Here is a 26,802-nt window from a genome sequence, read left to right as displayed (position 1 = left end):
CGTAGATGAAAGTTGGAACTTGGCCTTGTTCTACAATTCAGGCAATTGGCTGCCCCCAGGTCAGTTTGTTCTTATCAATGCGAACATCAGGATACTAGAAAGCTTAGCCGCTGAGACATGAGGCACGAAATCATACAGTATTCAGGTCAATTATTCATATGGCTATGAAACCTGGAGGTAACTTTTCTATTGCACAATAATATTTAGACATGTTATGCTTCAGTGTGCATAGAGCTCGTGATGCCCTGCCGTGAGTGGTTGGATAGGTATACTCTTATCTGGGGCCAGGCTCTCTCCTTCCTACCCTTTCCCATAGTAGATATTGTGACATCCAGTCGCCCATAACTGAGCTTTATTGCTTATTAACTCAAAACCAGAACAATGCACGGCTACCTAACACGGCCTTGACAGCGCCAGGCAGTGGCACTGTTCAGGCACTTTGTGTCACTGCCGTGAACCCTGACCTTTAATCCCTGGTATGTCATTCCATCTCGGACTCTCTTTTTTTCTCTCTCCTTCTTTCCTTCTACAACCACCTTCGGCCAATTTTGAGAAAGAAAAAGGGCACATCTTTACCACATCTTGCTTTCCGATACAATCATGGCTAACACAGCAGCCTGGACCGATGAGGACGTTCGCCTGTCGGCCATCCGAGAGGACGGTTTCCCCGTATGCGGTTATCTGCGCGGATCATACCTTGGACAGGGTGGTTACGCCCGTGTTTACAAAGTCCTCCGTACAGAAACTGGACAAGTCTGTGCCGGAAAGACTTCTCCTGACGCAGTTAAGCATTTGCGAAAGGAGGCACGTATTCTGCGAGGCCTTGATCATGTGAGTCTTACTATCCCTTTACCCCTTGACGTTATGGAAAGTTACTGACCATTTGTGTTTAGCCCAACATTGTAAAGTATGTCGAATACTATGAAGAAGAAGATGACCCGAAAGCAAACATCCTTGTCATGGAGTTGTGCGCCCGAGGTAGCCTCCAAGAGATGATAAACAATCACTCTGACGGTTTGTCCAGAAATTCTACCCTGCAAGTGATGAACCAAGTCTCGAAGGCTGTTGAGTATCTCCACAAGCGAGACCGATTTCACGGCGACCTCAAGCCGCGAAACATCCTCATTCGCTCATGGGACCCTATTGACATCGTCGTTGCCGATTGCGCTGAGGTCTCCTCGACTAACCACATTAACCATCACAAGAAACCCCATGGAACGCACTCCTACTGGTCCCCCTACATTTAGAGACACCACGGGCATGCCGGAAAGAGTGACGACATCTGGGCTCTTGGTATCACTCTGCTGGGAATGATGGGACAGTGGCCTCATTTCGTCAGAAAGGAGGAGCGACAGTATCCTCGACTTTGTGCCACACACGCCCGCAACTTGGACAAATTGAACCCTGACCATGAAATTGTGCAGCTTCTTCTCCGTCTGCTTGAGTGGGATTTCAAGAAGCGAATCACCGCCCCCGAGCTGGTCAACGTGACTGGCGAGCTTTTGGAGGAGCGCATCCGGGTTCTCAAGGTCCAGATGGATTTGGAGGTTCCTGAGGGAACTCGCACTGTTGAGTTTTGGTAAATGGAAAATTGAGAAGCTGACCAAGATATGTGCTGGCCTGTTGCGCCCAAGATGTCAGAGGAGTTTGGTGATCAGTGAAGGAACATGTAACTGATATGGAAGTGGATAAGCCAATCAATGGGTATGCTAGCTGTATTTGCACGATAGAATTCACTTGATAGATATGCCCCAAGGGCTTAGCATGAATATACACTCAGTTGCGATATCCGTACTCTCATCAAAAAGTCCAATGTACTAGATTGGCGATCTTCTACTATGTGTCTGAGGTAGAGATCTAGTCGTAGAAGCTCCGGTCTCGCTAATCGCCGGTTATTGGATAAAAGAGGTTATCATCGGAAAAGTCCCGACATTCTGTCCAGTGCTGGGGGCCAAGCCTTGATCTAATACATAGTACCTATTTCGACTCAATGCCTGTAAGTTGTCGAACCAATCCCATTAAAACAACCCCAAATACAATGCTCATCATTGGAGCCAATGACGTGATCAGCATCGCTACAGTATCATTAGTCATCGCGATTTCCTTTCCGGTTACGGCGATGTCGCAGCTGGTGAACCTCCACGACTCATGAAGAGAAGGACTACCTTGAACAAATCAAGTGCGAGAAAACAGACGTGATCCTTTTTCGCCGAGAGAATCAAGCGTGAGTAATCTCTTGCTCCAAGTATCCCCCAGACTGGACTAATACGGAAAAGGGTCCTCGTTGATGTTGCGCTCCATATTAACCCCGAGCCGCCCCTCCCAGCCAATGCTCCGGACTGCGCTCCGAAGCAGTATTATCCCTCTTCACTCTTCAAGACAATTCTCAAATAGTGTCATCACCATGAGCAATCAGACACAAAAACTTCAGCCCGCGGCTCGGGTCCAGGGCCAGAAGAAGGATGTTTGGTATAGTACTCTTGAACCCTCTTGTCAAAATTGTGGCTCCTAACTCAGCTGAATTAGGTCCATGATCAATGAGGCCGCTGCGTCTTCACCTATCCAGCCTATTGTGAACTTGGGTCAGGGTTTCTTTGGATACAACCCTCCTGACTTTATCCTTAACGCTGCTAAGGAGGCTTTGGACCGTGTTGAGTGTAATCAGTATGCTCCTGCTAAAGGACGCCCTCGTTTGAGGAAGGCGTTGGCGGATGCGTACTCTGAATCATGGGGACGCCAGTTGGACCCCGAGACTGAGATTATCATCACTACTGGTGCCAATGAGGGTATGTTGAGTGCCTTCATGGGCTTCATTGAACCTGGTGATGAAGTTATTGTCTTTGAGCCCTTCTTCGATCAGTGAGTATCATTGTACACATTTCGAAACCCTCTCTAACCCCCCATAGATACATTAGCAACATTCAAATGCCCGGTGGTAAAGTCGTCTACGTGCCCCTGCACCCTCCCAAGACTGGCGCTACCAAGGATTCCTCTGCTGCGGACTGGACAATCGACTTTGAAGAGCTTGAGAAGGCCTTCACACCCCGCACCAAGATGATTGTTATCAACACTCCCCGTGAGTAGCACTGCTGATTATTGTGCTTACCTCAGCGCTGACCTCCAGTAGACAATCCCGTTGGCAAGGTCTTTTCGAAAGAGGAACTTCAAGGAATTGCAGACCTTGCTATCAAGAACCAGACTATTATCCTCTCAGATGAAGTTTACGACAAGCTCTACTATGTGCCATTTACTCGAATTGCTAACCTTTCTCCTGAAGTGGAGAAGTTGACACTCACTGTTGGCTCTGCTGGAAAGAACTTTTATGCCACTGGTTGGCGTGTCGGTATGTTGAAGTTGTTGACCCTTGAAGAAGTCAGTCGTGCTTACACTTCGCAGGTTGGTTGATCGGACCTCAAGAACTCATCCAGCATGTCACCGCCGCTCACACACGAATCTGCTTCTCTACACCAGCCCCTTTCCAAGAAGCCTCTGCCATTGGTTTCGAGCAGGCTGGTAAGAACGGTTTCTGGCAGGAGACAATTACAGAGATGAAGGGCAAGGTAGACCGCCTCAAGGAGGTGTTTGAGGAGCTCAAATTGCCCGTGACTTATCCCGAGGGAGGTTACTTTATTCTCGTCAACATGGCGAAGGTCAAGCTGCCAGAAGATTACCCATTTCCTCCTAACGTGGCTAGCCGCCCGCGCGACTTCAAGCTGGCGTGGTTCCTTATCCAGGAGATTGGCGTTGCGGCTATCCCTCCGACAGAGTTTTATACCCCGGGTAATGCGCACCTGGCGGAGGATTATATCCGATTTGCAGTGTGTAAGAACGATGATGTTTTGGAGCAGGCCAAGGAGCGACTAAGGGGACTGAAGAAGTATATTCAAGAGTAAAGAAGATAAATTAGATTGAAATCAGACCTTGTGGGGAGAAAGAGATAGAGAAAGCTGATTATACGGACAATTAGATGAGATGGTGTTGTTCTGTGTCCCCTTGTGCAAGCATTTGAGAACGAATCGCCCTAGCCAAAAACACCAAAAAACATACAACAGCGGGGATTCGCTGGTCGTCACCGACCCAACTACTAATCCGCCCCTTACCAGCTTATCTATGGGAGAGCGGACGGGATCCCGAGTTCTCTGGTAGGTATGGTCGTATGTGAAAGAATATGCTGTTGAGGAAGTATATAATGATAGAATGTTGTGGTGGTGCCCCAAAGAATGCACGTTGGCGGACGAACTCCAGGCATAACAATTTATCTGGCGCAAGTGAGAGCGGAATATCCAATAGCTCTTGTAAGAAAAGCAAGAAAGAAAATAAGAAAAGAAAAAAAAAAGAGAAAAGGGGAGAAATGAGACTGGACTATATAAGTATACTTGGTTCTTAACCGCGGACACCTATGGTTACCTATCTGGTAACGACTCAGATATGGCAAAGCAATCCGCATACCTACTAAATTTGACACAAATGATAGTCTAAGCTCTTGACAGGATTTCTTTGAGTTATCCTAAAGTCTTATATTGTCTAGTATGCTATAGTACAACAACAGAGTTAGTATACGGATTGTTCCCACACTCCTCTGTCACTTCTCGATATCTTGGGAGTGTGTCGCCGAACGTCAGAACTACGTGCCAAGCTGGAAACTAAAACGCATTAACTTTAATTCTTGTTCGTATTCTTGTTCTGTTCCTGACACTCTTCAATCGTATTCTGTCCAAGGTCCCTTTGCGAGGTTTAGTTCGTTGCGTTTGAGGGTTTAAGTAAATTCCCTGGTAGATTTGACCAGATATCGTCATCGTATAAGCTAATCGACATGGTAGGGTTATGCATGAAAATTAAGCAGATAGGTTTATATCTGAGTAGGCTTCTTTTCAATGCTTACTCACCGCTATATATGAAAGTGAATATCTGTTACCTTCTATTTATCAAGTCTCTCTCAACTCCGATACCTAAGTGGAGGATCCCGATCGTGGAACTGGCCTATCGTCTGCGCGGAGCCGGCCGTTAGCGAGATGCATCGTGGGGAAGGAGGCTCCCTGCTCCTTGCTCCTCGCTCTTGTTGCTTCCCCGCACAGGCAGTGACTGGCTATTGAGTTGAGCCGCCGCGGGGGTGCAAATCTCGATTAGGCTTATCAGTGGCGATTAGTTGGACGTTGACACGTCCTAAACAAACATAATTCGTGCTTCCCATTCGTTCAGCGTTTGTTATCAAAAAGCATCTTGTTAAGGAAGAGGAAGGTGCCGCTGCACAAGGACCGATTGCACCTGTCAAAGCGGACGTTGTCTTACACCCGCTAGCTAACCCGTGCCGGCCACGTCTCGTGGACGTCCCCCTCTTACAGCACAACCTGAGGTGCCACTGTACAACGCCTCGGTTCGTTTGTTGATAAGAGACCTTTAAAAGGGCCTTTGCCTCTTGTTCGGATTATTTCTGTTCTTTCCCATTCTGACCCTTGGACCTTTCTCTCTCCTACAATACACTCGAGAGATACATACACTGACCTCATAATACCCCCACCAAAGAAATCATGGCGCCTAGCGCTGTATCGCCCGTAAGGGAGACAAACCCTGAACCTTTAGCCACTCTAACCTCCAAATTCGACGACACACTCCGATTCTACCTCAATGGAACCAAAGTTGTCCTGGATGAAATAGATCCAGAAGTCACAGTTTTAGAATATCTACGAGGAATCGGACTTACAGGAACAAAACTGTGAGAATTCGCCCCTGATGACAAAAACTCATCCCGATGATGCTAACAACTCAACTCAGTGGTTGTGGCGAAGGTGGTTGCGGAGCTTGTACAATTGTGGTCAGCCAGTATAACCCGACAACTAAGCAGATATATCATGCCAGTGTCAATGCCTGTTTAGCTCCTCTTGTCAGTTTGGACGGTAAACACGTCGTTACCGTTGAAGGCATCGGCAGCTCTCAGAAACCCCACCCTACCCAGGAGCGTATCGCCAAGTCCAATGGTAGCCAATGTGGCTTTTGCACTCCCGGTATTGTGATGAGTCTGTATGCTCTATTGCGGAATAACAACTCTCCTTCTAAAGATGACATCGAAGAGGCGTTCGATGGTAACCTGTGCCGATGTACAGGCTATAGATCCATCCTGGATGCGGCTCAAACTTTCAGCGTTGATAAGCCCGGTATGAAGTTTAAGAAAGCAGGTGGTACAGGATGCTGTATGGAGAATGGTAATGGCCCACCCAGCGGAGGTTGTTGCATGGACAAGGCGAATCTGGACGATGCACCTATCAAGCGATTCACACCCCCAGGCTTCATCGAGTATAAACCCGATACAGAGCTCATCTTTCCACCAGCTTTGAAGAGACACGAATTACGACCTCTAGCTTTCGGTAACAAGAGGCGCAGATGGTATCGACCTGTCACTACCGAACAGCTCTTGCAGATCAAGGCCGCTCATCCACAAGCCAAGATCATCGGTGGAAGTACGGAAACTCAAATCGAAACCAAGTTCAAGGCGTTGGAGTATCCTGTTTCTGTCTACGTTGGCGATATTGCTGAGTTACGACAGTACAGCTTCAAAGACGACCACCTCGAGGTTGGCGGTAATGTTGTTTTAACCGATTTGGAAAGCATCTGCGAACATGCTATTCCGCATTACGGACGTGAGCGCGCTCAGGTATTTGAGGCGATGCTCAAGCAGCTTAAGTACTTTGCTGGTCGACAAATCCGAAATGTCGGTACTCCGGCAGGAAACCTAGTTACAGCCTCTCCAATTTCTGATCTCAACCCTGTATTATGGGCAGCCAACGCTGTGTTGGTAGCAAAGTCGTCGACTAAAGAAACTGAAATTCCCGTCTCCCAGTTCTTTACCGGCTACCGAAAGACAGCACTTGCTCAGGATGCGATCATTGCGTCAATACGTATTCCGGTCACTCATGGCAAGGGTGAATTTTTCAGAGCATACAAGCAGGCTAAGCGAAAGGACGACGATATCGCTATTGTTACTGGAGCTTTGAGAGTTCGTCTCGATGATGATGGCGTTGTTCAGGAAGCAAGCCTTATCTATGGCGGCATGGCCGCCATGACGGTAGCTGCGAAGACGGCCACAGAATACCTGGTTGGGCGACGCTTCGCCGATTTGGAAACTCTAGAGGGCACAATGAGTGCACTTGGTCGCGACTTCGACTTGCAGTTCAGTGTTCCAGGTGGCATGGCATCTTACCGAAAGTCCTTGGCCTTTGGATTCTTCTATCGATTCTACCATGACGTTCTAACAATACTTGATGGAAGCTCTGAGCAGGTTGACAAGGAAGCTATTGATGAGATTGAGCGAGATCTATCGAATGGGCAAGTAGACGAGCATGCTGCGGTAGCTTACGAGAAGGAAGTGACTGGAAAGGCCAATCCCCATTTGGCTGCCCTCAAACAGACGACAGGTGAAGCGCAGTACACCGACGATATTCCTCCCATGAAGAATGAGCTTCATGCCTGCTATGTTCTTTCAAAACGGGCGCATGCCAAGCTTCTCTCCGTTGACTACTCCGCAGCTCTTGACATACCCGGAGTAGTGGACGTTGTTGACAAGGATGATATGCCATCTCCAGAAGCTAACAAATTTGGCGCTCCCAATTTCGACGAAGTCTTTTTTGCCGAGGGTGAGGTTATGACTGTGGGACAGCCAATTGCTCTAGTTTTGGCAACCACTCCCCAGAGGGCTCAGGAGGCAGCAAGGGCCGTCAAAATCGAGTACGAAGATCTGCCGACAGTGCTTTCGATTGAAGATGCTATTGCGGCCGACAGTTATCACAACTTCTACCGTGAGATCAAGAAAGGAGATGTGGAGAACGCCTTTAAGGAGTGCGACCATGTCTTTACTGGAACTGTGAGGATGGGTGGCCAGGAACACTTTTACCTCGAGACAAACGCTTGTTTGGTTGTTCCCAAGCCCGAGGATGGGGAAATGGAGATTTTCGCCAGTACACAGAACGCCAACGAAACGTAAGTCTAGTCTAAAACTTGAAAGTGATGTACTGACGTTTCTATAGACAAGTTTTTGCCTCGCGAGTATGCGATGTGCAGTCAAACAAGGTTGTTGTTCGCGTAAAGCGATTGGGTGGTGGCTTTGGAGGAAAGGAAACGCGATCAGTAGTGCTCAGCTCCGCGTTAGCACTTGCAGCAAAGAAAACCAAGAGACCAGTCCGGTACATGCTAACTCGAGAAGAAGACATGGTCACCAGTGGCCAGCGACATCCTTTCCTTGGAAAGTACAAGGTCGGTGTGAACAAGGACGGTAAGCTCCAAGCTCTGGAGTGTGACGTCTTCAACAATGCCGGATGGACTTTCGACCTTAGCGCAGCCGTATGCGAACGAGCCATGACCCATATCGACGGGTGCTACGACATACCTAATGTTCACATCCGAGGACGCCTATGCAAGACAAACACCATGTCGAACACGGCTTTCCGAGGATTTGGTGGGCCTCAGGGCATGTTCATTGCAGAGTCGTACATGGAAGAGGTGGCTGACCGGTTGGGTATGCCGGTCGAAACACTGCGACAAATCAACCTGTACGAGAGCGATGGTATGACGCATATTGGCCAAGGCCTGGGGGACTGGCATGTACCACTCATGTACAAACAGGTGCAAGATGAGGCTATGTATACCGCACGCCGGCATTTTGTCACTGAGTTCAACCAGACCAACAAGTGGCGGAAGAGGGGTTTAGCACTGATTCCAACTAAATTTGGCATCTCTTTCACCGCTTTGTTTCTGAATCAGGCTGGAGCATTGGTACACATCTATCACGACGGGTCTGTTTTGGTAGCCCATGGTGGTACGGAGATGGGACAAGGCTTGCATACTAAGCTCACTCAAATAGCTGCGCAGGCATTGGGTGTGCCACTGGACAATGTCTTCATCTCGGAGACTTCGACAAACACGGTGGCCAACGCATCTGCGACAGCCGCATCAGCTTCTTCAGACTTGAACGGATATGCTATCTTCAATGCCTGCGAACAACTGAACGAGCGACTGGCACCGTACCGAAAGAAGTTGGGTCCCGAAGCGACGATGAAGGATCTAGCACATGCCGCTTACTTTGACCGTGTAAACCTCTCGGCGCAGGGCTTCTACAAGACACCCGAGATCGGATATGACTGGACTACTGGCAAAGGCAAAATGTTCTTCTACTTCACCCAAGGAGTTGCTGCAGCTGAGGTCGAGCTTGACTTGCTGACTGGAACCTGGACATGCATTCGTGCAGACATCAAAATGGATGTTGGTCAGTCCATCAACCCAGCCATTGACTATGGACAAATCCAGGGTGCTTTTGTACAAGGTCTTGGTCTCTTCACGATGGAGGAATCGCTGTGGTTACGAAACGGCCCAATGGCAGGTCACCTTTTCACGCGAGGCCCTGGAGCATACAAGATCCCCGGTTTCCGAGATATCCCCCAGACATTCAACGTTTCGCTCCTCAAAGATGTAGAGTGGAAAGAACTACGCACGATCCAGAGGAGCCGTGGTGTAGGCGAGCCGCCCTTCTTTATGGGCAGTTCTGTCTTCTTTGCCATCCGAGATGCACTCAAAGCAGCTCGAGCACAGAATGGAGTTGCAGCAAAGATCGGCGATGACAAATGCGAGGGTCTTCTAAGACTTGAGAGTCCAGCAACGCCTGAGAGAATCAGACTGGCTTGTGAAGACGAGATCATGCGCAAGGCAAGAGTCGCACCTCAAGAAGGGGAGAAGAGCTTCTTTGTAGCGATTTGAGTTAGATGATCTACTGTTTGGTTTGTGACGATAATGCTAGTTGGCCATAGTTAAGGTGTTTGGAATTACTTTATGAAAGGTTTGGCTTTACCTAATGAATTCATGGCATGTATACACACACAATAGTATGAATTGTGAAATTAATGTAACGCATGGGCGATAGTTATTTCGCGAATGTACATTGTAGAAGAACAACTAATTTTTGAAGCTGAATCGTTGGAGCCACTCTACCTAGGTAGGTAGTTCAGTGTAAGTTGACGAATTACAGTAGCCTACCATCATAGAGTTAGTTGCATTATTGGGGACATGAAATTACAAATCACATCACAGAGAGATAATACAACGCAGAAAGATGCCCCAGACGAGCAATTGCCGAATACGGAAAAGTGTTTCAGCCATGCGAGTTTATTTAGCGCCAACAGCTTGACCGAGGGTCAGACCCTGGTACAGTATCTTCTGCCTGCCAAGGCATTTTGTATTGAGAAGATATGAGAGCCAGCGACTATTCCAGCTAAATTAGCACAGGATGATAATCTAGTTATAGAAGGAATAGGAGGAATAGAACGGACAGATACGCTGACTAAGTGGAAATGAAGAGCATTCTAGAGTAGGTACGTGGGGATTATGTTGAATAGGACGGCAGATATGAAAACCCCCAGCTCGACGCAGAGCACTGACTCGAGTAGTTTGCTGCGTCTGTTTTCTGTAGTATATGATAGGCTAGAAGAGAGATTGTTCCTGTTGTCAATTCAGTACAAAGTTTGAGCAGTAGGAGTTGAATTGTATAACCAAGCACAGTCTTATAAGAAAACTCAACACTGTATGGATATCCCTTTCGAGTTAAGTTAGTTGTAGGGGCAGTGAGGTGCTTACGCTTCTACTCGAAGTCTAGGTACAAGTCATTGTCTCTATCATGACACTTAGGATACCGCGCGATTTCTTTATCAGGAAGACCTCGTTACAAGACTCATCGGGAAGAAATCACATATTCATGATACAGCATGTTCAGACTCCCGTCTGATTTTGTACCTGTGATCCGGGGCTACGGAGGCTCACCCGGACCCGCCCCGGCCGTCTCGGGAACCATCCATCCATTGCTTGCTCACCGTGACTGTACTGGGGAAGCCGCTGGCACCTTCCCTAAACCCCGCTATTGCCCTGAGCGTCGGGAGGAAGAACCTAGCAAAAGTAAGGCAAGTGCAATCACTCGGCTCATGAAAGCTCTGGCAGGTACCTACCTAGGTAGGTTCTCACTTCCTCAGATTTTGAATCACAAGACTTCTCAGCCTCATGCCAAAACTATCAACTAGGTACCTAGGATGGCGCTCAAAAAATTCCACACTTTTACCATCAATTACCACCGACGTCCCTTGCTTTAGTATTACAACTTTCAACATAAACTGGCTGATCGAGGGCCCACTTCGTCCATGAGCTGTGCTGCTTCTGCTTCTAGCTGCTCCACAGTCGCTGGTTATACTAAGCCCAGCCTATTTCGGACCCAAGCCTTAGCCTAGGCCAAACTTCACCGTCCAGGTCCTTTTCAGTGTTTTTGCCTTCTTCGACCGGATTGCTTTCGCATCTGGTATCCCCAGTTTTGATCTCTTCTTTGAGCCAGCTCCGGCTGCTGAGCTATCAATTCACCCTTTCTACCTCGTCGCCAGACTAGTGTTCGTCAACATTCTATCCTTTCGACCGTTTCGGCTCACACCACCTGCGTAGCCACCTTCCATCTCCCCTCCCCATCCACGGAACCATTTCGCGCGCGCGCGCGAGACTGCCAAAGAGAATCCGCGGAACGAATCGCCAACGAACCCGCACTTGAACCGCGCATAGAATCGTGGAAATTGCAATCGCATCAACCCGTCGCCCAAAACGTGCGAATGGACCGTGTCGCTTCGGTTGAGCTGTAGACTATACAAAGCTGCTGCAGTGAGCCGCAAATGATCTGCGAACCCGAAGCCGCTCTGCGTAACCTTGAGGTCCAATGGGAGTATAGGACAAAATGAGCGACCGGAATGCTGCTACCGCGGGCAAGAGCGCCAAACAGGAGGCCGCTAAAGGTGACGATGGCAAGGCCGTGAGTCGCGACAAGAGCTCGAATACTGCCGCTTCAGACAACCAAAAGACACCTGCCAAAAAGAGACGCAAGGTCAATCATGGTACGTTTCTGAATACTTATATTCCCTTGTCTGAATAGGTCTTTGTTGTTCTGCGCCATGCGCCCGTGGAGAAACCGTATTGGGATTGGGAGTGAGCGTCATGATCCTGGGATACCTCATTGTAGTTGTGATCAAAAGAGTCTCAGGTTACTACCAATCAATCCGCCAGACTGTTAACATGTTAACTCCCAATCCTGGCAACAAGGCTTATCATGGCGCATACATTCCTGTTAGACAAGAAACTTTGGGCTGACTGCTGGGGCATTATCACAGCTTGCGTATACTGTCGAAGATCTGTAAGTCAATCCCAAAATCAACGACGCGCGTTCGCATTGGCTTCTTCTGAGCCTTGAGCAGCCTTGGGCGCTCCAAGACGTCGTCCTATTCGTCAAATGGACTTTTGTGTGACGGCACGGCGCCCATGAATCAACTTTGTTGACCCATGCCTTGCATACTCGAGCGTTGAGAGAACCGTAGCTGACACTCTGTTTCTTTCAGCATATGACTTGCGATCTTGTGAGTATGACCCTGGAATTTCCCTGCTATCTCTTTTGAAACCATGCCGGTATACTAGAGCCGCAGCTGCTGTGGTCTGGTTTCCAGAAGAGGGCCTTTCTACACCGTGAAAGCCACGCATGTACTGATGCTATGAATAGGAGAGACCATGTACTCGATGCATCAAGCGCAATATTGGCCATCTCTGCCACGATGAGCCTCGCGATGCCGACTCTAAGAAAGCCAAAAGTGTCCAAAGCGCCCAGAGCATACAGACACCTTCTGTAGTTGATGAATCGGACGCACAATCCGATATGGCTCGTAGTTCCATCTCTAGCACCATGGGCCCACCTCCCCCTACATTTGACACGACGAGACACCGAGGGTCCAAATCTTTTGGTGGTGGAGTGTTGGGTCAAGGTAGCCCGCTGTCCATTGTGCAACCCAGCCAGGTCTCGGGGGTGCAGGGCAATGAGTTGAACAACGGCAGCAGTAGTAACGCGAACCAATGTACGTGCTGTGTCCCTTTGTCCTGCCTTGGGAGGGGCCTACCCCTTGTTCCCATTTTTACTCACGAGCGGAGCACAGGTGGGCTGAGCTTGGGGGCGCCCAAGAATCTGTTCCTGATCTGAGATCGCTGACACGCCACTTAGTCGTAGGTTTCCAAGATGCGTGGATGACAGCACAAAACCATTTTCATGATATGCACAGCTACCATCCCAACTACATGATTGCCCCGGAAGTCACTCACGAGTTCAACCTTCTCAACGACTTTCTTCATACAAGTCTACTCGATGACGGCGGCGTGTCGTCAGAAGACCAACAGAGCTCGGCATTCAAGAGGTCAAGCCAGAGCCAGTCGGAGATGCTACCCAGGTTTGGAAGCAATAACAACAACAACAATAACAACAACAACAACAACAACAACAACAGCTCCATGACCACTGGTGGTCCAAACGCCATGCCAAACCTGTCAGGATCAATGCTGCCACCCCCTCCGAACAAAGAAGGCAAGAACATTCCACGACCGGGAAGTGTTGTGCCCGCCGACAAGGCCCGCGAATACTATCTCCAAGCAGCGGATCCATCGGGCAACGACACGCCTGAGGAGCGTATGCAACGTGTACTTAGGGCCAAGTACGACGCCGGATTACTCAAGCCATTCAACTACATTAATGGTTATACTCGGTTGGGTACATACCTAGACTCTCACATCGCAGCGTCGTCAAAAGCCAAGATCGTAAAAACCATCAACCAGTTCCGGCCTAAGTTTCGAGAAAAGGCACAGGCCTTGACAGATATGGAACTTGTGTACGTCGAGATGTGGTTTGAGAAACAACTCATGGATTATGACCGGGTTTTTGCTAGTATGGCAGTTCCTGCGTGCTGCTGGCGAAGAACTGGTGAAATCTTCAGGGGCAATAAGGAAATGGCAGAATTGATTGGCGTGTCAGTAGCGCAACTAAGAGATGTAAGTCCTGCTTTGTCTGCGCCGTCTTGTGACTGTACCTGGGTGTCAAACAAAACACAGGGGCCTATTGGAGATGATTGCTAACCCTCAACTCTAGGGCAAAATTGCGTTGCACGAGATTCTTACAGAGGAGTCAATGGTGCGATACTGGGAAGAGTTCGGCACAATTGCTTTCGATCCGGCGCACGAGACTCTCCTGACGGCATGCTCTCTGAAGAACCCCAGCTCAGAATCGACACATCCTATTGTGAAATGTTGCTTCTCATTCATGATACGACGGGATGATCATAAACTGTATGTATCATAAACTGACTCTGAAACAGATCCTTTGCTGATTGCTGTTACTAGGCCGGCCCTGATTGTTGGCAATTTCCTGCCACATGACCCACCAGCACAATAATATCGAATTTATTGATATCCGGATATATAAGTTCTGGAGTTCTGCTGCTGGGAGACACATGTTTGATCAGTGACACTGTCAGGACATGTTCCATTTTTCAAAATCAAGTAAAAAAAGAAAAAGAAAACCGTCAGATTAGGGATTGGCGCACGGATACGCATTAACTGGAAGCGTATGTTTGTATATTCATTTGCAGCACTAGACAGAAACCAACACTTGGAGTATGATATCATTTTATTGTCAAACCTAAGATACATGATGCTGTGTTTAAAAGAGGTTCGCGTTGCTCATGCTGCCCCGGGCCCCTTTTTGCGGCCTGGTCTGGTGAGAGGGGTAAGCAGTGGTGTTGAATGGAAGGGGCGTCCGCAGCGCTCCTGCCCTTACCGGCATCCAATGTGTTTTGCACAAAACTCTTGACCCGATCGCAATAGTGAACCAACCTTTCCGCTCTTTCAAACCCTTTGCCTGGGTTCTTGTACTTTGTCAAGAAGCACTTACTTTGCCCCTATTTGAATCCAACATGGCGCCAGCTAGCATATTGACCGTGGGTCAAATCAAGAAGCTCCAAGGGATTATAGGTAAGGATAGCATGTTCGGGTGTGGTTAGAGTCTACTGACTGGGGATACTTGAGTAGAGTTTGCGACAGATCTTCTTTCTAGATTACAAAACTCCCACGATTCCAGCTCCAATGACGCTCTTCTCTCCGATGTAAATCACCACATCTCTTCAGTCAATACTCTGATCGAGCAGAGAATGTTACCAACGCTTGACATTTCGAGAACATTGAGAGAAGTTGCGAGGGAATTATGGAACGAGTGTATCAAAGGCAGGAGGAAGAGAGATGACATCTTGTCATCGTCGTTGAGGACGCAGCTGCAAGTCCGCGCCCGTGTCCTGGCTTTTCTCATCCACACCTTTGCGCGTGACACACGGAACGACAAGGAACAAGACTTTGTGCAAGTACTGTTAGATATGATGGGGCTGTCACTTACACTGGCCAGAGTTTGCGTGGAGTCCTCCGATCTTGATGGCGCACTTTTGAGCATGACCAAGGCTGCCGATTACATTGATCGACTAAAGAAGTCAAAGCATACAACAGCAGAAGATATGGCACAGGTCCAGAAGATTGAAGCGGAATACTTTGCGATGCGATGCGCTTTGGTAAGTCCAGAATGGTATACCGCCAACGTCTTGCTGACTTATCAAGTCGTGGAAGCAAGGTTGTCTGGATGTTGCCGAACACATGTACGCAAAAGCGGATGATCTCTTACACCTTATCGACACATCCTCTGCTGAACAATTGGCCGATACGTTTCAACATATCGGAAGCGAACTCTTGTCTAAGGAGGATCATGACATGGCTTTAAAATGGTTACGACGAGCACTTGACCTTGTCAACAGTCAAGGCCTGGAGAGGCTTTCGACGGAAGGGCTGGAACTCCGGATCTCTATCTACCACGAGCTCATACAGACGCTGCTCGCTACGGGTTCGCAAGAACATTTAGAGGAAGCCGATAGTTTAACGTCACAAGTGGAATCCGAGATTGGTGATAAGTCAATTGTGCTTCATTGGAAACTTGAAATTATCCACCGATATCCTGGCGAGCTTTTCAATTCCGATGCGTGCGCAAGTATTATACGACGTATGATTCGATCGTTCACCCTCACGGATACGGGACTCGGATTCCTTCTACATCGCATTGGCGAACTACGCACCAGGGGTCCTCGATTGGCAATGGGTTTGATGGAAGAGTTGATCACCAAGAAGTTGTTACCACATGGCAACGTGGATTGGATAGGAAAAGCTGTTGTTCGACGTGTTTGGATGGGCACAATGGAAACAGATACCCTTGTGGGAGTAAGGAACTTGACTCGACTTCTAGATCAACTCGCTCAAGAAATTGGCCAATGTCATGTCGAGGCTTCAGCTGCTGCGCTTTCGGTAAGTTTTACCATGCTGCTTCTACAGTTCCGTTATACCTAACATCCGGAAGCTCATTTGGAAGAAACTCGATACTAGTTATTCCAACAAGTGGTATAAAGAATGCCAGCTCTGGTGTCAAGCTGCACTTCATCCGATCTTTTCCAACAGTGGCGAGACAAGTCAAGGAAAGTTCAGCCGAAGGTTGATGCGCTGTGCCATTGCGTGCGAAGATCTAGATGCTGCGCATGCCGCTTTCCATACGATGTCTAAAAGTATACAGGGCGAGCCTCTTACCAGATATCTCATGTTTAAGGTGGCCTTGAAAAGCTGGAACCATCAATTGGGGCGCCAATGCATCGAATATCTAGGCAAGATTCCGGACAAAAGTCAATGTCAGGACATCATATATGCCTGTGCAAGAGATGCACAGAACGCCGGCGACAAGCTCATGACTCTGGAAACCCTGAAAGCAGCAGTCGAAGGGTTCGATATAGCAGATTCGTCGACTACAAATCTGCCATCGATAATTAGATGTGCTATACGGCTGATCCACATGATTGAGACTTTGCCAGATGAAAACATCGACCAAGTTCCTGACCTTGAGGAGGAAACCTGTGTATTATTTGAAAGGGGTGCGTTTTTCCATTAAGTTTCAAGTTTCTGCTAACACGAATAGCTTCCGAGCACGCAAAGGTGAACCCAAAAGATGAGAACGATACCAAGCTATTCACAGTTCTGGAGTTGCACTGGTTCAGGAAAAATGCTTACAACATCGGTGTAACTAAATGCCACGTTTAGGGGCTGTGGCATGTCATCCGTATCTTTCGCGCGTGTCTCGTCTTTGCAACCTGCTATCCTTCTGACATCTCTTCCGATGATGAGGCTGATAGGAGACTAATGACAGCCCGCTGCAATTTTGTCATCGCAGCGGCCCTTATTTCGCAAGCACGTGCTGATGACAAGATAGATGAGCAACTCCAACGATATCTTGAAGCAAGACATCACATTTCAGAATTCGATACATTTTTTAGCGAGCAGGTCAATGGCGGTCCAGAAACCGAAATCTGCCCCGATCTATTGTCTAAAATGACGACACTTTTCGTTTTTGATTTTGAAAGCGCTATCCATCTCAAGAATTGGGGAGATTTAAACCAAATCGTCCGAAAAGCCGAGATCTGCAAGGACGAGACAATGTACAAAGCTATGGGAGACTGTCTGTTAAGAAGTGAAGCTCCGGGTAATGGTACGCGACGATTCATGCTTGACAAGCCAGACAGAAGTGCTGATGATTCCAGTTGTGTACGGAACCATGTGTCTTATCATCAACCAGATACATTCGCTAGAAAGATTCGACAACAAGCGACTGGCCAAATACATACGCTGTCTATTCAAGGCCATACTTCCATTAGATGACCTTCTGGCTCTGCAAGTCGTCGAACAAGCAGTCACGATCGCACGTGAAGGTGGCCAAGTAAGTCAGCCCCTAGACAACTGGTACCCCTACCGCTAGATGTTTCCTAGTGCTAACATCGGTATACAGATGCAAAGCCCTTTCCCTGCAGATGACCTGGATTATATCATCGCAGCTACTTTCAATCATTCCATTGATATGTCAGGGAGAGACGATCAAAAGTTATGTCATAAATGGGTGTTGAAAGCCCTTGAGCTTGCTGAGTACGTGAATGACGGAGGTGACATGAAACGCACGCTGTGTGAAAGAGCCGTTGAAATGGGGTTGAATCAAGGACCTATCACTTGAGGCTGTGTATAGTATTGTAGATACAAGAAATGCTCGATATCCCTCAATTACTCATAAGACATCAACATCCTTTTTTTGAAGTCCGCAAGCTGAAAGCCGTCTAGCGCATACATGCTTCACCTAAACGATGAAGCTTTATTCCTATTACAACCGTCACAGGGCGGTATAAAAATCTATGGGCCCCTGCCCAAGAACGCCTGTTACGCCTCAGTGCTATGCAAAATCCTATACCCGTCTCATGCAGCGCGTGGTATCTTTGTGTAGATGCTCCTCGAGCGGTGCTGCCTGAAAACAGCGGTACACGACAATATGTCGAGACGCACGACAAAACACAATGCACCCTAAAACAAAAGCAAATTATATATGTATACGCCTTGCTCCTTCAACTTTTTTCTTCCGAAAGAGCCAGCTTCCAGCACTAAACAAGGAAGACACGTCTCATAAATAAACATTAATAATTCGCTTCATGACACCCTCTGTCAAGCTCTCTAGATGATGTTGGCAATGCTCAATCGTTCTTTGCTCGTCGCTGGATTGGGTGCGCTTCCGCTCGGTGTCCTGTTGCCGCCTGTAGCAGGGCTCACTGCTGTGCCGCCCTCCCCTAACTTTGGCATTTCGGAGCCGAATCGAGGTACATCACCTAACCTTGGGAGTTCCACCGACGGGCCAGGTGTTTCGCTCTTTATAGGAGGAGGCAGTGTCCAGGTCGCGCTTGAGGGATTCGGAGTCGTGGCTGGTACACCCTCTATCCCACGTACAGCAGCCTCAAGCCTTGCCCACCCACCCCATTCTTTGCCCTCTACTTCTTTTAGGCCTGTACGGGCCTCAGGGCTGAATAGCCCACTGCTTGATGTGGCAGTCGAATGCTGGAATGGCGAAGATGTTTGGGGTAGCGGAACTTCACGCTCGGCGCCAGCCCAAAGCCATGAAGCATCAGGCGAGGCTTGAAGATCAGCAGATGCATACGCCAACAGGTCTTCGTCTCGGGAAAGCATCTGGAGCAGAGCCGTCTGATCGATTGATGGCCTCGAAGAACCGAATGGTGGTGCGGCGGTCCTTGCCAAGTAGTTTGTGTACTCAACTCGCTTCGCTCCTAAAGTTGCCACAAAAAATGAAAGATATCTCCCACAGGCCACAGTGACATCTCTTCGTCGATCGATCGAAGCCAAAGCTCTCACCGCCGCCAATGCATGATCCAGATAACCGGTGAGAAGAAGGAACAGCGCACAGCGGAAGATGTGTGTGGTCAACAAAGAAGTTGCACCGTCTGCCAAAAGGGCTGAGTTCGACCGATGGAGAAGCGACGTGGTTTCAAGAGAGATATGTGTACAGCTTTCGAGGGATGCCATACGGGCCTCGACAGGGTACTCAGGGTGGAGATGATGCCGGTGCAGCAGAAGTCGAGCATGAAAGAGGTATGCTAGGGGTGCGAGAAAGTGAGGCGCAAGTGGTACAGTGCTTGACGGATCGCAAGCTGGAGGAAATGTATTCAAGCACTTCTTGAAGTGGGTGTCAAGACTTGAGAGGTGGGTCGTAGCCAGGGCACCGGGCGAGAGAGCGTCGATAAGTGATGAATACGATCGTACAACATGAATGACAGCGAGCAGAGAATGAGTTAAAGGCTCTGCCCCTGTAGGCACCATCATTCCCCCATCGTGGATGAACTGATCATCAACCCCCGCTGGCAATGGAACATCGCAATCGCTGTCGCTGATCGAGACCGGTCGACCAAGCTCCGTCGCCATAGTCCTGTCTAGTATGTAGATCATCCACCAGGTTCTGCGTCGCATCTCTCCCTCGATGACCGGCCACGGTCCAGACTCGATGTGCAACCCTAGGTCCTGGGAGACACGAACAGCTCTTCCTAGCCAAGTCCAGGCCGCCGACTTCAGATTCATCTCGTTCAGACAGAGTGATACTAATGCCAGTGCCCTCACATAGTCCAAAGTGAAGTCGTTGGCCCAGGGATCGAGCATTTTGTTGGCTGTCTCGAGAAATTCGGCCGGTTCATAAAACGAGTTCGGCTGCGAGTTAGACGTTTGGCTAAATAGACTGCCTGTTGCAAGGACCGCAAAAAACAACGACAGCCAGGCTGGAGATGTTCTGCTGGCGCCATTACTATTGTATAAATCGTTCACAGATGCTCGAAACGTAGGAAAGTGTATAATCGGGAACATGGAATGAGACGATGTGTAGTAGGCATGCAGTAACTGATCAACCAGGTGCCTGGCGGGTAACTCTGGCCTTGGGGGGTCGAAAAAGACGGGTGCGCGTTCGCGAAATTGGGCTGGGGGCTTCCAGATGCCTCTCGAGAAGTCTCGTACGTTGGACCTTGCTCTGTATAGATCCGGTACTTGCCCGGGAGCTGATCGTTTTCTTCGTTTCGGTTCGGATCCGATGGCTGGTAAATTGAAAGCATTTTCATTACCTCCTTCGGCGTCAAGTTCCATTGGTCCTTCGCGATCCTGAAGCATACGCCGCAACCCGCTGTTCTCCCTCTTCACCCTTTCCATTTGCTTTTCCAGATCCTGAACCTGTTTGATAGATGACATACGCCGGTTCGTCTCTTTCGTGAATTGGCATTTGACATTGCGGCTAGAACACTCAGAGCAACTTGCTGTCTCAGTCGCGTCACACTTCACCTTTCTCTCGCGGCAAGCATCGCAGCTGGGGTCCTTCCTTCGCTGGCGATAGGCTCTCTTTTGCCCCTGAGAACCTGGCGGGCCTGCTAACTGGGAGGTCGACGGGCCTGGTGTACTGGCCACCGATTCATTGGAGGCGAGAGATTCATGGCCAAGGGACGATGATGTAGTCATTGGGCCATATGATTGGAAGCCCTGGCTGACTGGAGGTAAAGGGGGAATGCCGATGGGCTGGGGCGTGGCTGGTAGATTTAAACGTGGGTTGGTATTCATGGCCCCTGGTGCAAATTGGGACAACGATTTGGGCGATGTTGCAGATGAGACTGATGACGAGTCGTAGGACCTGTTTGAAGGATTGGGCGAGCGGGTATAGACGTTCTGTGATGTTGACATAGCTGTTAACCCTCTCGGTGTCCCACCTCTACCGGGATTGGTCGAGGAAGCCTCAAAGGGTCCCCCAACGGAAAGGACACTGGGGGCACGTCGGTCAACGAGCATAAAGATGACTCTGTTGAACAAAAGCTGCAGGTCGTCAAGTACAGGGCGGGCAAACTCCCGTTTTCTCGCTTTGCTCGGAAAGAAGAAGCTAGGATGTACTGTTGTTTGTCAATCAACCCTGCAATGGAACCTCCAACCTCTGCCGCCAGTCTCCTAATCCGTGATAAACAGTGTGAATCCGTCCTTGCAAAATGGATATCTCGAATGTTGCGAAGTCGTGTAACCCGAGACCGTTCTTCTCCGATGTGGTTTTTCGGCTCATCACCTTGTTCAACGCTGAGAATAGATCCCAAGTTTCCCGAACCAAGATGCTTAGACCAGGAATGGCTAAGCAAAGACCTAAAGCGTGGTACCTGATAGCACTTCCTCCACGGGTGTGTATTCGGGCGTAGAGTTCTATTGTTGCGAGCGTTTCTAAGGCTCAACGCCTTTGGGGAGTTAGAACGAGTGACTGTGTTAAAAGTCGCAGCCTTAAACGCCCGGGAAAGTTAGTGTTCTGGAAGGGCCTGCGAAGAAAAAAAGAAAGGCGAGGCCACGAGGCCGGAGCTGACGTCGTTAAGTTTGGCTCACGACGACTAGGCTGAGAAGAGAGGAAATGTACCGTATGGAAGAAGAGGCGTCTGCAAGTAGGTATATCGTTGTTCGTTACCAGCTCTGGGCACAACAGCAGCACCGTGTTAGTGGCGCTGGTCCGTGATCCGGGGCTCTCCGCGCGTTAACGCAGATTCGGAAATATTATCTGGGCCAGGCGATAGTGAATTGGGGGGAGGGGTGGGCGGACCCTTGACAACTTGGCTGAGCAGGGCTGTTGAGAGATCAGCCATGGCCGCTAATGTGTTTCGAGCGGAGACTGGCATCCTGGAATTGTATGTTGCCAGTCATAATCCTAGATCCTGGACAAATCCATCAGTCCAACAAGGCGAGTGCTTGTTTCCAAGCCTATGGTATGCCACCATCGGATGCCAGAAGTCGGACCCGTGGTGCGATCTGATCCTATTTATCAACCAGATGGCTCATCATGTTAATTACTCACAGTTCCTCCGAATATTATCAAGTCGTTGCCTTATGGTCGGAATATTAAGTCAACACAGACCCCGTGCTAGCCATTCAATGAGCCATTTCCAAGCACTACTGCTGACCGACATATTGCTACAGATCCAGATTTTCTCGGCAGCTGGACCGCCAGAAAAAGCTTGGTACTTCCGAAAATGCTATGCACAACGAACTGGTCGATGCTCGGACATCTTTGTGTGTTTTGTTATCCGCGATGCCATGTGTTACCCCCGCGCCTAGATCGGCGTGCCTTGTCGCAGTTAGGTAGGGATTTGTCCTAGGACCTAGGAAATTCGCCGAATTCAAAACGTCGGTCTCGTGTACTGTATTGATTGCGTTTTGGATATGAAAGATCATTGAGGGTCCGTATCAACAATAATCAACATCGGAGTCCAACTACCTGCCAATACGACAGTTTAAGCTTGTAGGTTGACGACCGGAATAATTAATACGATATCCGTGGTGACATGTTTGCATCCGATAATACACATCAGGGTGTAGTCTCAGAACTGAAACGCATTGTCTGTGCGGTCAACATGGTTCAGCATGTAGTATCCGATGCTACTATCTGACTGCTTGAGTTGTGGAGCTCAACGAAGACTGACAGCGCGAAGCTCACTGACTCCTGATTCATGGTTGTCATGCCAGATATGTGGCGTCAGCAGCCGATAGCTCAGAGGCCAGGGATGGCAATAGTGATGCAGACGGGAACTAGCTGCCCTCACGTTGCAGTTCTAACATGCTGATTGCAATGGCCCTTGGCCAGTTTGAGGCTTTCCGCCGAGCTGGTGGACTGTACGGATAGCCAGATGGCCGATTTAGAAAACTGCAAGCTGCCGTTGGGCACACGGCCTGCCGGAGAACATGGATTCGGCCATCATGGTTTCCGAGGGTGCCACCTTGTCCAGGTGTTCGCCAATGGGACGGTTATATCCGCCGCCGTGGGTGGGAAGCGGATGACGAATCCCCAGTCAGGGTCACAGTGGGGATTCGGGCTAGAGCCGACTGAACCGCCGGGAAGGGAAGGGTTGGGCGGACGGCTCGCCCGGACCTTAGGTACGGGCAGGTAGGATCTCGACATTTGGTCAGCACGAAGAAGATTAAAAGCATCCGTACCAGATAACCATATAAATTGGCTAGGCCGCTATATACAGCCTTTTGTCCACAATGCATGTGCCATCAGGGCATCTGAAAGTTGAAGAGAATTCTCACGAGACTGCACAATCGAACATGCACACACCATGACCCGCCTTGTATGTAACGGAAGGCAGGGGCATACAATGAAAGTGCAGGTTGTAGAGCAACTGGTGCAGCAGGTTCGCGTGGCTTGTTTTCACCTTGGAAGACTATCAAGTCAAGTGAGGTATGCGGGCCTGCAACATCGGGCACATTGCAGAGTGCCAAAGGCGAAAACACCGAAATAGAGTTGAGACGAGATGAAGGTGCCAGCCACGCATACGCCTGATTCAAATGCGAGTCAATCCTGGTGGCTCATGGAACCAGCGACATGGTCATGGACTATAAGACAGATTCAGTGTTTTCAGGGCGGCAGGGGCGCTTCGTTTGAAGGAGCTGGTACGCTCCGTTGCGGCGTTGCCAACGGCCGGTAAAGAAGTGGGAACAGAGAGTCCGTCAGCGGAGGCAGCGGGGCCGAATCGGTGGAATATGCCCAGTATGATTGTGCCTTGCTTGTCTGGCAAAGAGATTTGGCACAGACTATGAAGCAGCTAGGCCTTTCTTGTGATTGTATGAGCCGTATGTTTTGGCATGCCATCCAGTGCTTGGTATGGTCGTATTGTCGCGAATTAGGGGTTTGGAGATAGAGGGGAGGTTTTCGCAATTTCCATTCGCTACATGGCCGTGGATGTGTGGCCCTTGTCAAGATCGAGGGGGCGGGGGTCCATGGGGGCCGTGTGGGCTGAGATTCGAGCTGGCGGGTTGAGGTTTCGGATGCTGACTACCGTTGAAGGGGTTGCCATGTCAAGTCATCCGTTGGAGCAGAGCAGGGAAGCCACGATCTTGGAGACGGTGTTAGTGCTCATGAGGTACAGAAGATCAATCCCATATCTTAAAAAGCGCACTGTAGTACTGCGCAGCCTGTACAGTATGTACGCCTAATGAGTGAGTTCTATACAACGTACACGCAAACAGAAGGCGGAGACGGAGCTGAAGCTGAAGCACAGAGTGGGAAGCGTGTTTTGTTGTACGTAGTGCTGTTACTGTAGCGTAGCGTACCTCCAAGGTACGATGTCACAAATAGGAGTCAAACAGAAAAGACCAAAGATTGATTGGCGGGGTGAATGCATGCCACGATTCAAGTTAGGCGAGCCTCAGGTTAGCGTAGACAAGCTTGACATGGCAGGCTGTCTGCGTGGGTAGACAAGGTTAAGTTTGCTGGTCTAAATTACTCGCTTGCAGGGGTCTTCTAGCAGTACCTTCCACTCAATGTTCCTCTGCTGTACATGACTGCGCAGTTACTGCAGTAGCTACGGGCTCGAACCTAGAAGGATGCGTCTTGGCGGGATGGGAAATAGCTACTAACCTCTCTGAACAGCTCCTTCCGTGATCAATTGCGTTCACAGAATTACCTACCCAGTTAAGCACCCAATAATAGATAGAGTTCGAGATAAACTCCTTCCTTCCTTTCGAATGGCCCATACAGTATCAACCATTGAAGGGCTTAGTGTAAGAGAGTACCTGCCTAACGTCCATACCTAGTACTTTCTTTAGTAGTGCATCTACACAAGCAACCATTAATTCGGCATCAGCAGAAGCGCTCAAAGTCACGGTTCCCAGCTACATGTCAGATCTGATTATCTATCAACTCCACCACTCTGCGACTTTGGTCTCGCTGACCCTTTTCTCCGTCTGGTTTGGATCCTGGGCTAGGTCTTTGCCTGCCCTGAGCTCGCCTGCGATCTGTCGGTCTGGGGCGTCATTTCTTAGTCGAGTGCCCTGTTAATAACAGCCACCTGAGAGCATACGGACGGATCTGGCGATCAAACACGCCCAAGGACACGGCTCAAAGTCAAGCCTCCGTTTCATCGGCCCGTCACTCGTTTACGGGGCATCTTACGTATGAGACCTCGCGACTCGCTTTCGAGTATCGACCCGACGCACGTCACCCAAGTTGTACCTAACACAGTATTAAAGATATACACAAATTCAGCGCTATCGGGTCTGATCAGATTCATCTAAATTTCTATGGGGGATTCAGATGTCGATCCATCCTACTGTAATCGTTGATGGCGAAAGTCTATTCGTCTTCGAGAACAATGGAAAAAGGTCATTTCGGCGCTGGCTCCGATGATGGGTCTCGTGGGCACTTGCTTGGCTGAGCCATTTTACTAGGGCTCTGATTGGAATGACACAAGGTCAGCTTCGGTTGCAGTCATCCGCCCTTCTTGACTCTTGCATAGATCATCGACTCTACGCCGCTTATTGCGGAAAGGAGAGATGATGGAATACACACACAATCCCTTCACTATGTCTTGATTATTCTCGAAAGGCTTCTGCTGGTCTCAGGACATACCTTTCCTATTCGGGACGAGCCGTTCAAGACAAAGCGACAATCATGATTGACCCAGCCAATGGCAGGAAGCGGGTCTGTTGCACCTTGCAGTATGGAGAACCTGGCCAACACCATTGGTCGCGTTGTTATTGATTCAAGTAAGACCCGCAGCCTTCCATATACCGGTACAGCCACAAGTCTTCATGACGATGGGAGTTATCCAGCAACCTGGTTTTCGGGGCATATACACCAATCGTGGGCAGAATCAGCCTCGAAATCGGGTTGTTTAAGTGCTTGAATCTTTAGTACCATGAGAGTAATGATAACTCCATGAATAAGCTTCTAGAACAAGCTTCCATCGTGGTTGATCCTCTGACAAGTGCATACTGTACAGCGTTCAGACAGACAGGTACGGGGCGCATCAGCCGCAATCCCAATCCCAACTAAGCTTGACATAGGAACGCCACTTACTAGATGGAAGCTAGCTGTTTTGATCACTCACTCGGCGCAAAGCTATGAGAGGACACCAGTCCGCATTCCTCGCATTGTATCGAACAATTTTCCGCAACTCCTCAACGAGGTGGTCCCAGCACCTAATATCTCACCCATCTGCCTGGTTCAAGTGCCGGGCGACAGTTGGTCCAATTGACTCGTGACTACTCCGCTGGATGTTTGCTTACTAGTCGGTTCTTGAGACATTCTAGCCGTCCGTGACTGGGATGCTCTACCCCTTCACTCCACTTCGTCGGCGAACAGGCTTATTATCAACTCAACGCCCTCTTCCCGCATGGCTCCGGAAGCTTACGTACCTTGTTCCACATGGCCCAGGCGCTTCAGGATCAGCTCCATCGTGCTTTACTAGAGCTACATAAGGTAATCAGAGCGACAATCACTTAGCTTTGGCCAAGCGAATGGACAACACTAACCACTAGATTGATAGCGCGCTTCTGTTCATCGACAAGCAACTTATGATTCAGTTTGAACTGAAGTCGAGCCTGTTGTTGCGGTTTGCTCATAGGGGACGGAGCGCCTACGAAAGATAGTAGAAACTAGCATATAGCTAGTAACGGGCTGTCCATGCTCCGATGCTCATCTGCCAATGGTATTAGTTGCCGAACGGAATGGCGCCACCGACAGTTTCACGGTTA

General features: G+C 49.2%; 6 protein-coding genes across 6 annotated transcripts; 5 read left to right on the top strand and 1 right to left on the bottom strand.

Moving 5' to 3' along the window:
• Window positions 1-198: 198 nt before the first annotated feature.
• Window positions 199-1,583, top strand: B0J16DRAFT_417240 (kinase-like domain-containing protein; the record flags this gene model as incomplete). Its single annotated transcript, XM_046133662.1, has 3 exons — window positions 199-831; window positions 894-1,172; window positions 1,248-1,583. The coding sequence occupies exons 1-3, from the start codon at window positions 601-603 to the stop codon at window positions 1,581-1,583; spliced, it is 846 nt and encodes a 281-aa protein (XP_045980162.1). The 5' UTR covers window positions 199-600.
• Window positions 1,584-2,404: 821 nt separating this feature from the next.
• B0J16DRAFT_272502 (pyridoxal phosphate-dependent transferase) lies at window positions 2,405-3,893 on the top strand (the record flags this gene model as incomplete). The annotated part of the gene is made up of 5 exons (XM_046123606.1): window positions 2,405-2,469; window positions 2,527-2,859; window positions 2,907-3,076; window positions 3,128-3,343; window positions 3,397-3,893. 5 exons carry the CDS (start codon window positions 2,405-2,407, stop codon window positions 3,891-3,893), a joined length of 1,281 nt encoding a protein of 426 aa, XP_045980161.1.
• A 1,472-nt stretch (window positions 3,894-5,365) lies between these two features.
• On the top strand, window positions 5,366-9,901 carry B0J16DRAFT_364241 (molybdopterin binding aldehyde oxidase/xanthine dehydrogenase). The gene is made up of 3 exons (XM_046129927.1): window positions 5,366-5,713; window positions 5,773-7,971; window positions 8,019-9,901. The coding sequence occupies exons 1-3, from the start codon at window positions 5,529-5,531 to the stop codon at window positions 9,739-9,741; spliced, it is 4,107 nt and encodes a 1,368-aa protein (XP_045980160.1). The 5' UTR covers window positions 5,366-5,528; the 3' UTR covers window positions 9,742-9,901.
• Window positions 9,902-11,743: 1,842 nt separating this feature from the next.
• Window positions 11,744-14,266, top strand: B0J16DRAFT_323062 (uncharacterized protein; the record flags this gene model as incomplete). The annotated part of the gene is made up of 7 exons (XM_046125749.1): window positions 11,744-11,900; window positions 12,135-12,196; window positions 12,399-12,416; window positions 12,557-12,905; window positions 13,049-13,866; window positions 13,964-14,160; window positions 14,215-14,266. The coding sequence occupies 7 exons, from the start codon at window positions 11,744-11,746 to the stop codon at window positions 14,264-14,266; spliced, it is 1,653 nt and encodes a 550-aa protein (XP_045980159.1).
• A 520-nt stretch (window positions 14,267-14,786) lies between these two features.
• Window positions 14,787-17,950, top strand: B0J16DRAFT_417236 (meiosis protein SPO22/ZIP4 like-domain-containing protein; the record flags this gene model as incomplete). The annotated part of the gene is made up of 8 exons (XM_046133661.1): window positions 14,787-14,844; window positions 14,902-15,428; window positions 15,475-16,209; window positions 16,262-16,823; window positions 16,868-16,923; window positions 16,990-17,434; window positions 17,487-17,662; window positions 17,732-17,950. 8 exons carry the CDS (start codon window positions 14,787-14,789, stop codon window positions 17,948-17,950), a joined length of 2,778 nt encoding a protein of 925 aa, XP_045980158.1.
• A 488-nt stretch (window positions 17,951-18,438) lies between these two features.
• B0J16DRAFT_273005 (fungal-specific transcription factor domain-containing protein) lies at window positions 18,439-20,985 on the bottom strand (the record flags this gene model as incomplete). The annotated part of the gene is made up of 1 exon (XM_046123620.1): window positions 18,439-20,985. One exon carries the CDS (start codon window positions 20,983-20,985, stop codon window positions 18,439-18,441), a length of 2,547 nt encoding a protein of 848 aa, XP_045980157.1.
• Between the last annotated feature and the right edge of the window lie 5,817 nt (window positions 20,986-26,802).

The sequence above is a fragment of the Fusarium flagelliforme genome (genome assembly GCF_020744385.1).
Source record: "Fusarium flagelliforme strain FIESC 12 MPI-CAGE-AA-0113 chromosome Unknown B0J16scaffold_6, whole genome shotgun sequence".
NCBI lineage: Eukaryota > Fungi > Ascomycota > Sordariomycetes > Hypocreales > Nectriaceae > Fusarium > Fusarium flagelliforme.
The sequence above is the reverse complement of the archived record's forward strand: the minus strand, read 5'-3'. Positions and strand labels throughout refer to the sequence as shown.

Coding starts and splice junctions, on each gene's coding strand:
- B0J16DRAFT_364241 (XM_046129927.1), top strand. CDS start 5,529: ATGGCGCCTAGCGCTGTATCGCCCGTAAGGGAGACAAACCCTGAACCT. Junction 5,714..5,772: donor GGACTTACAGGAACAAAACT/GTGAGAATTCGC, acceptor AACTCAACTCAG/TGGTTGTGGCGAAGGTGGTT. Junction 7,972..8,018: donor ACACAGAACGCCAACGAAAC/GTAAGTCTAGTC, acceptor ACGTTTCTATAG/ACAAGTTTTTGCCTCGCGAG.